This window comes from Homarus americanus, unplaced genomic scaffold (genome assembly GCF_018991925.1).
Source record: "Homarus americanus isolate GMGI-L3 unplaced genomic scaffold, GMGI_Hamer_2.0 scaffold28, whole genome shotgun sequence".
In the NCBI taxonomy this organism is placed as follows: domain Eukaryota; kingdom Metazoa; phylum Arthropoda; class Malacostraca; order Decapoda; family Nephropidae; genus Homarus; species Homarus americanus.
The window spans coordinates 4,652,433-4,662,462 of NW_024742238.1; the positions used below are offsets into that span (position 1 = coordinate 4,652,433).

A 10,030-nucleotide genomic window follows, 5' to 3' on the forward strand; every position below is an offset into this window, starting at 1 on the left:
CACCCCCAGGTAGCGTTAAGGTGTTTTATCATCAGGTGAAGTAAGTGAGGGTTTAATCTTGACGTCATTCTAATTATACTATGAAATATATTCACCTAACGTTATCAAAGCTCCACCTTATATCTGTAATATGTGATAACTGTTTAAAGATACTGGAGGCGAAGAGTATAAGGCAATGAAAACCGATTCGCTACACATACATACATACATACATACATACATACATACATACATACATACATACATACATACATACATACATACTGAGCAAAATCATCATGTATATTCACATTGATTCAGCATGGCTATAAACAGTGTAGGTAAACAAACAGTACATAGACAGTGTAGATGTACTGTGTATAGTGAATGGTAAGCAGCCCTTCACTTGGCCTGATGTGCTCTCTCTCTCTCTCTCTCTCTCTCTCTCCCTGCATCACTCTCCGTCTTGCCCTTTATTCCTCCCCACCCACAATCCACATCATCTCCTTCCCCCCCCCCACACCACTACCCCCACCCACCTACCTCGTGTAACCCCCACCACTCCACCCCACATCTTCTCATTTCTCCCCACCCACCTCGTCTTACCCTACCCACCCACCCACCGACCCACCCATCCACCCAGATCCTCTTATTTCTCCCACCATGAGCCAGAGTGAGGCCCCTGCCGCTGCCTCCATCGTCTTGTCAACACATGAATATAAACCAGTTCAATCAAGGGGCAATAATGTACCGTGAACTCCACCTTCGTCTTGTGCTTTCAAAAGGGAATTTCCTCGGGTAATCTTGTGACGTCAACACAGGGAAGCGCGGATGGTCTTGTATATTTCTCTAATCCACTTCTCCCTTCTTATCTCCTCCGCTGTCTCCTGTGGGTCCATGTCTCCACGTATCTCCTCCTCACCTCTGGCTGCCTATGTCTCCTAGTTAAACACCCGATGCCGAGATATTACATTAATTCTTCCCTCCGTCAGCTGAAGAGGTTAGGTTAGGTTAGGTTAGGTTAGGTTAGGTTAGGTTAGGTTAGGTTAGGTTAGGTTAGGTTAGGTTAGGTTAGGTTAGGTTAGGTTAGGTTAGGTATTTCTGATAGTGTGTGATTATTTTTTCTGTCTGTCTATTTGTGTGTCGGGCTCTCTCTTTTCTTCTTCATTCTGTTTTTTTGTGTTTTCATTTAGTTTCTCTCTGTGAAGATAATAAAGGAAGGAATATAAAAACACGGGAAAATTGAACAGACAAAAAGATTTTTTTTTCTGAGGTGAAGTGTTTAATGTTTGTTTATTTCTATTTACACGGTGGAATAATGACTCTGGTATAACACTTTAAATTGTATCCAAAGTTATGAAGTGTATCCTCAGACCAGGAATGTTGAGGGTATTCAAAGTTCATCCTCTTTGTTAAGTTGATTTTGTTTGTGTACTTTTCGGATTTCAGAAGGACAGATTATATTGTTTTCGGAACTCAGAAGGACAGATTATCTCTAGTGGTCAAGATAGCAACTAATATGGTGTACACTATAGATATTTAGCACCGAATATATGCTTGGTTTAAATGTCCATTGCGTACTATATAAAACAGTGACGCTGTTCAAAATTCAGAGACTAACCTTGAAAATTTGTATTTTGTAATTAAAACTTTTTCTACATTCATCGCTGATGTTGTTTGGTCTAACAGGTTAACTACATCAACATGCTGAGTATTATTGTCAAGCGCTAACTAGTCGATATGTAAATGACATATCCCGAATTATGTTTTCTGTGTGTGTGTGTGTGTGTGTGTGTGTGTGAAGCCACAGTAAAAAAAAAAACAATCAACAACAAATGAACTCGGATAAACAACTGGATGTAAAGAATCGTACGAGGCGCGTAAAACTGTCGTACTGAATGAGGTACCGGCAGTTAATTTACGCCCAATTGTAAAATTATCTCACCCCTTGCCTGGAATTATTACTCTCAGGGGGTCACACTAATTTACTGGAAGGACTGTACATGATGTTTTTTTTTCCTTCTTCCATCCCCGCCTACCTTCAATAACAAATTTTATGGCGGATCTAATAAACGCCAGCTTACGACGGACGACTCTGGGGAAATTAAGGGAATACACGGCAGCCACGGCTTTGGGGACGGCGTTGGAATAGCTTCGCGGCAATAACATATCGGGCTGGAGGAATTCGAGAGAGTAAAAAAGTCCGATAAGAACCTGATATAATGAAGAAATCAAAGCTGTTGTGATTCTGTTTCCTTTTAATTTGTTTTAGTCACTTTATCTTCTTTGTTATCTCTTTGTTTACGTTTCTATTTTGCTTCTTCTGATTCATTTATTTTATTGTCTACTTCATATCGTCTTAATCGGAAATAATTAATAATACTTTATATAATCTAATAAAATCTGGACGATCATTGTATAATTAGATAATGACATAGACGATTATTTCTTTATCTAATAAGTAATCAAGAGGTTCTCAACACCCAATAAACAGCCTCATAACACAACAATAAACCTGTGATCGACTGCCACACTTTATCCCTGAAACTTATCTCGTTAAATAATAATCACAAACAATTAATAAAGGTAATAACTACAAAATTGCTCGCTAATTGAAACAGACAATTGAATGACGGGTAAATAACAGCCGGGGAGCTGAGGCTGTATTAATAACAGTGTGACGTCATGCAGGGCAGTAAATGAACAGTGTGACGTCATGTTGTGGAGTAAATGAACAGTGTGACGTCAGGTTGTGGAGTAAATGAACAGTGTGACGTCAGGTTGTGGGGTAAATGAACAGTGTGACGTCAGGTTGTGGAGTAAATGAACAGTGTGAAGTCATGCTGGGGAGTAAATGAACAGTGTGACGTCAAGTTGTGGAGTAAATGAACAGTGTGACGCCAGGTTGTGGAGTAAATGAACAGTGTGACGTCATGTTGTGCAGTAAATGAACAGTGTGACGTCCTTGCTGTGGAGTAAATGGGGATGTAAACAAAAACAGTGGATGATTGAAGATGGGTTAATTAGTAGGGAAGCTTAGTGACGTCATAGGAAAGATGGTAAGGCCTGGAGGGATGTTGTTGACGTCACCGTTATAGTGATGCTTGGAGAATAGTACTGACGTCAAGTAAGATAGTGAGGCCTGGAGAATAGTACTGACGTCACATAGTAAGATAGTAAAGGCCTGGAGAGAATAGTACTGACGTCACATATGAATACTAAGCTTCAACAGACGTCAAGACAATCCTTCACTTCAGCAGTAACTTCCTCCACAAGGCGCCTCTAACCTGCCTTACCCTATTAATTTTTCTTAAGTTATCCTAGTTATAATTCAAGGTGGTTCTGCAATCCACTAACAAAATCAAAATAATAATAATAACGATAATAATGATAATAATAACAATAGCGATAATGATAATAATGATAATAATAATAACAATAACGATAATAACAATAATAATTATAATAATATGATATAATAATAATAATAATAATAATAATAAAAATTTCTACCATCACTTCATTTTCTTAAAGGTCAAGAGAATCAGTGAAGGTATTAGCTCCGTATAAACTTGTTAGTCAGGCCGTCTATACCCTTGATGTGTGGCGGTATGTGGAGGCCTCAGATTACATTATACAGGATTGTCTTAGAAACGCTGAATATAAAAGGAAATTTGTCTCATAAGAACATAAGAAAATAAAGAGTCTGCAATAGGCCGGTTGGCCTGTGCATGGCAGCTCCTGTCGATCATCCATGAATCTATCTAGCCTCCCTTTGAAACTTTCCAGCCTTCCAGCACTTACTACAAAGTTGCTAAGCTTGTTCCACTCGTCCACCACCCTATTTGTGAACCAGTTTCTTCCTATCTCCCTCCTAAACCTAAACTTATCCAACTTGAATCCGTTGCTCCGAGTCCTATCCTGCTCGGATATTATAAGAACTTTATCTATATCCCCTTTATTGATTCCTTTCACCTACTTAAATACTTCTATCATATCTCCCCGCACTCTTCGTCTTTCTAGGGAATGCAAGTTAAGTTTCTTTAACCTATCCTGATATGGAAGGTTTCTAAGTCCCGGAATCATTTTTTGTCATTCTTCGCTGCACCGACTCTAGTGAATTTATATCCATTCTATAATAGGGCACCAGAACTGAACCGCATAATCGAGGTGCGGCCTGACTAGCGCAAGATATAGTTGCAATAAGACCTCTGCACTCTTGTTACTTACACATAGACACAATGACCACAATAGGAACAGGGGTGGATAGGGGGAAATATGGGCCTTTGAGTGATGGATCTTAAAGCTTTGTTAGGTTAGGTTAGGTAGATTCTTCCAAGTTCAGGTTTTATAATATCATAGACACCTTACGGTTAATGGCAGGGTCCGTTAGAAACTTGTTGTTATCGTTACTTTATTTCGGACAATAGTATATATTAGGTCATAGTGTAGGAGACCTAGAGTGAATGGTTGTACCTCCCCTGACAATGAGTAATGGAGAGATAAGATAACCTTTGAGTATGATAGCGGTGCTGGCCTCCGGGTACCACCACCACCACCACTTACACGTCTCCGTCAGTTATTCAATAAATTTCACCAATGATGCTACTACACTCAAAAAAAATCTCAGAAATACACAGCCAAAAGTTGGTAAATATATGTTTGTTTGGTTAAAGTAAAGGTTAGGCCTCCAACTTATTTCACCTGGTGATTAAAAACACCCTGGCGCTACCTGGAGGGGTTAGGTTAGGTTAGCCACAGGGTGTTTAATCATCAAAATAAATGGAAGATTTAAACATGCTTGTGAACTTTTTGTTTTTATTCTTGCACAAACACAATATTATCTGGATATACCAGCTGCTCGGTGCAATTTTTATCTTGAATCACCTTCACTCGTTCTCTATAACCTTTACCATCTTCTTAAAATAATGTGTAAGCCATCGTTTTAAAGACAACGATATTTCTGTAGATCAACGAATCGTATCTATAACATCAACTGGCTTATGTTCCATCTGTCATACCTGACCCGTAGGCGGCCGTCCAAATTCATCAGATTACAGTCTGATATCCGCAACGCTTCCTGAAACACTTGACGATATCACGAATCTCTGACCAATCAACGTAAAGTGTTGTCCCTACGTGTACGAGGCATTGGCCCATCAGCCAATCACGAGATAGGTCGTTCACAACGGAGGCCCTATCAGTGAGAACCTCAATCACTCAGCAGCTGGCGTGGGTAGAGAACAGGTCAAGTATTCCCCAACACACTTGATGACTTAAATTATTCGCAAAATGGCTGAGGTAAGACGGAACTTTTTTTCTAAGATTTGCAAGTTTAGTGTTCTGAAAACTAAGACGCGTTGAGCGGTGCTTAATAGACTCTAACAGGTACTTCACTTAACACAAACAACTACAAGTGAAGTATGCAGCACACATTAAATACTTAAACACAGTGTCTGCTACAATTATACAAAACATAGTTGTATTTTGATTGTTCTCCATCAAGCCTTTATTATTGAACGTACATTTTCGGGTGTTTCTTTTAGATAATACTGAGTCTTTTAAGCTCCCTCTCACCCCCTCTCTCCCACAGCAACATGACCACCCTACAGTTAAGACCAAGATACCCATGGACGTGGCCGGGTACGTGGAGGGTCTGAGGAAGGCCATGAAGGGGATGGGCACCGACGAGGCGACCATCATCAACCTCCTCACCTCCTGCTCCTCTGACCAGCGACAGGTGGTCCTGCAGCAGTACCAGAGCACCTTCAGCAGGGTGAGTGTTGGTGGATCTCACTCACACACACACACACACACACACACACACACACACACACAACGAACGTAGGATAGATGAGGTAGATGATTAAGAAAAACAATAAAGATTAGACTTAGTTTTCACTTTTATGATGACCCCCAAAAAATATCAAATGAGAGACAACAAAACCTAAAAAAATACAAACGATTACCCTTTAACCATGAGTGTGACCTCGCCCTCCAGGACCTGGTTAAGGACTTGAAGAAAGAGCTAACTGGACACTTTGAGGACATAATCTTAGTTCTGATGACCAGAAGGAACGAGTACCTGGCTCAACAACTCCATCACGCCTGCAAGAAGAAGAATGCCAACACCATGATCGAGATGCTCTGTACAGCTGAGAACTCTACCATCAAGTACGTCTGTGTGTGTGATCTCTCTCTCTCTCTCTCTCTCTCTCTCTCTCTCTCTCTCTCTCTCTCTCTCGTTTTACTCAGTTATTATCATCTACTTTATATTGCTCTGCACATCATCTGTCTCAGTGGGTGTGTCTTTGTTTTCCTCTTTCTCTATACTTTACTTTATTATAATTTCTTTACTCACTCATTTCTGTTAATAATCCAGTTGGAATCGTTCTTGAAAGGTTCTCTCCGTACTTCTAACCATTATATGTTTTCTCATTCTTACTTGACATTTGGAGATACAGTATCTGGCTGGCATCAACTTGTGGTCCATATATGTGAATTGTTTATAGCTGGTGAACATTGATCTCTGTTATAATACAAAAGACAAATCGGAATAAATTGAAGTTAAAATTCTAATCTCCTTTACCTACCTATACGACCCCTCAATTAGATGAAAGATGTTGCCAAAAATGTCCATGTAGTTTTAGTCCACAACTGTCTGTTTTATCTGTTGAATGTCTGAGTCTTTGTGGTTGTTTAAATGTCGTCTTTCCTGCTTCAATCATCTAATATATAAAAACAATGGAACCTGACCCAAGACCCACTCCTCACCGTGGTTATTAAATGTGGTACAGCTCATAATGGGCTTCCGTCCTAACAGGGGCCCCCAACCCTGCTTATTGTAATTGGACTGGGGATTACGAGACTATAGCCATATTAGAACTGACTCTTTAAAACTGAGCCTCATTAGAATTGGGTCCCATTAGGTCAGGATATCGGGGTCCATTAGAAATGGGCCCCACGTGACAAAACACCTTACTTTGAGTGATTTTCAGTACAATAGACATGTGATCACAAACATTAAACTAAACACTCATCAACACAGTCATCTTCCCTCAGCTCTCTCACCCTCGTCGTCCTCTTCACAGGTCCATCAAGTCAGCCTACGAGCGTCTATTTGACAGTAGCCTGGAGGAGGCACTGACAGAGGCCACCACGGAGACCTTCCAGGCAGTGATGTTGGGGATGGCGGCAGCAGAGCGCAGTGACACCTACAACGAAGAACTCAGCCACAGCGTTGCCAAAAAACTCTACAACGATGGTAAGTCTCCAGCTCTTATCGGCCCTGTTGTCTGCTGAGAGACACTCTGTCCTTCATGGTGGGATATTACGACACGACGAAGAATTGTAGCTAAATTCTCAAAGTTTTCTTGTCGTCGCGACTTTACAGCCGACCTAGATTATTATGTCCGCAAGAAACTCAGCCACTCTTAACATCATATTTCATGAGATTTAATTAATTATACCCAAAATGCAAACCAAGACTTGGAGATAAAATTTTCTGGCACAGGGCTAAGGAAAACGGAGTAATAATTCAGGCTTACATTAATCTCAAACGACTTGAAGCGTTGGGCAGAGCTCAGGAGTTATCAAGCAGGATGTATAATAACTCAGGTATGTTGGGTCATAAGAACCTACCTGTTATCAAGAGGTCAAAGTTGGCGGCGGGGGAGTGTCGGTCACGAAGATAAGTTTCAGAAACAGCTTGTCATGAAAGGGATAAGTGGGTGTTCGGTTATTACAGATTTACTGTATGTATAAATAAAGGGAGAGATGCAAGTACAGGTACACGTGTAAGGACAGGTACATTAATTACAGCACCATTATACTAACCTACAGAAGAACAAATCACATAAAACACATTTGACTTTTAGTTATCTTCTGCCAAAATCCCCGGGTGTATGGTTATCTTGCCTTGGTGTTACCGGCCCAGGATGTTATCTTAGTCATCAGTGACTCGCCACCTGAACAATTTCGACTTTATTACCAGGATAGTATTATCTCTAGTGGTTATCAGGCTATCTCGTGCCTGCTACCTTTTGGAGTATGAAGTCTGGCGTGTGTGTGTGTGTGTGTGTGTGTGGCGTGTAGGGTATGGTGTTGCTGTGTATACTGTGAGGTATACTATCGTTTACAGAGAGAGTGTGATGGGGGTACCTGACAGAATAATATATATAATTGTGTATAAAAGTACATTAAGTTAACTTACTATATATTTGAAACACCTGAAGATTGCCCCCAGCTCATTAATCACCTTGAGACCTAATCTAGCCCCCCATGTAGCGTTAGGGTGTTTAATCATCAGGTGAAATAAGCTGGAGGTGCTAAGCATCAGGTGATCCTTATATTCAATACCCTGCCATGTTACATAACAGGCTGTGTCATGTTGTAGAAGATTACGGTGTGCACAGTGTACTAAACCCTACACACGTCTTGACTCACCACCTTCTACAGGTTTAGGGCTGGAGGAGGAGGAACTAGTGAAGGTGCTCTGCAAGTACTCCTTCAGGCAGCTACGTGAGGTGCTCGTCGAGTACTATAAGCAGGCGGACAGGACTCTCGGTGACACTTTCGACTGTCAGTACACCGGCAACAATAAAACCTATTTGAAGGAAGTTTGTACGTAGCCTTAACTTCTGTTGTAGTTAATGTCTGGTTATTGTAGTGACTTAGATGTTGCTGTTGTTGTATTTTTGTGACAAAGAGCCTTATCCCATACAGTTGTTATTGTTTAGTGACGTAACTTCTGTTGTGGTTAATGTTTGGTCATTGTAGTGATTTAGATGTTATTGGTTGGTTATTTTACTGACTCAGTACCTTAACCTTCTATTGTCAATGTTTGGTTATTTCAGTTGCTAAAAGTTGTTGTTGCGGTCTGGTTGGTGATGTTGACTGTCCATGTTGCAACATTCTTAGCTGTGCCGCTGTTGTTGTTTATGCCACTTCGTGAATCAAATAATAACTCATTTACTTCTTGTCGATGAGTTCCTTTGTCGGTTATCACTATGTTGTTGCTATTTTTTTTTATTGTTGTTCCTTCAAAATGAGAGACAGAGAGCGACAGAGATACGTCCCTAATTGGCCTTTGTTTTCTATCCCTGGTCATATGCGTTTAGTATCCATCCCACTAATACTATCCTTATCCCACCAATACTATCCTCATCCCACCAATACTATCCTCATCCCACTCCATTAACCTCTGTCCATCCCTAGAATTAAATTATCCATCACGTAAGGTGAAGTCTCGTGGGTGTGCCTCTCGTACCTTAACCATAAATCTCTATCCCCCATCCCCTCGATACTAACCTCATCCTGCCTGCAACAGTCCAATGCCTGGATAATCGTTTCGCGTTCTTGGCTGAAGAGCTGCACAAAGCCATGGCGGGGTCGGGCACCAGGGACCAGGATCTCATCAGGCTGGTGGTGACCCGCAGTGAGATAGACCTCGGCAACATCAAGACCGAGTACGAAAACATGTATAACAAACCCTTGTCGAAGGACATTAAGGTGAGGATTTGAAAGGTGTTTTAAAGATGTGTAGGGGGAGGGAGTGACACATTAGACCTGTGTAGGATCACACGACGTGAAGATCCTATAGTCATAGTGAGGTGCATCAGTTATAGGTATTCCAATGCGATTATAGTGAAGGATGTGTACGGTGATAGGAATGAATGAATGAATATTGGAATTCGTAACAAGAGAAGTTGGAGAGTTATTAATCGGCTGATACATATAGGTCCTTAAGTCTTACAAATCCTCTACAGTTTATTAAGATCATTCTTGTATTATATATTTCTTCTTCCTCAAGGGTGACACATCAGGGGACTACAAGAAGATTCTACTTGCCCTCCTCGACGAGTAGTGAAGTGGACACACGACGCTCATAGGTGGCAGTACCGTACTCACTTGTAAACAGAACCAGCAAACCAATACAGTTGATCATTCCCAGACACAAATTTCTCTATTGTTTCACCTGGTTCTTGATGACAGTGTACCAGCTGCCCTATTCAAGCCTTGGCATTAAGCTGAACACCAAAACAGTTTTGAA

At 40.9% G+C, this 10,030-nt stretch overlaps 1 protein-coding gene across 1 annotated transcript; it reads left to right on the plus strand.

Annotated features, from left to right (window-relative positions):
* The first annotated feature begins 5,170 nt into the window (after positions 1-5,170).
* On the plus strand, positions 5,171-10,030 carry LOC121876629 (annexin A13-like). Its single transcript, XM_042381907.1, has 7 exons — positions 5,171-5,280; positions 5,573-5,755; positions 5,981-6,153; positions 7,071-7,243; positions 8,437-8,601; positions 9,308-9,489; positions 9,791-10,030. Exons 1-7 carry the CDS (start codon positions 5,272-5,274, stop codon positions 9,842-9,844), a joined length of 939 nt encoding a protein of 312 aa, XP_042237841.1. The 5' UTR covers positions 5,171-5,271; the 3' UTR covers positions 9,845-10,030.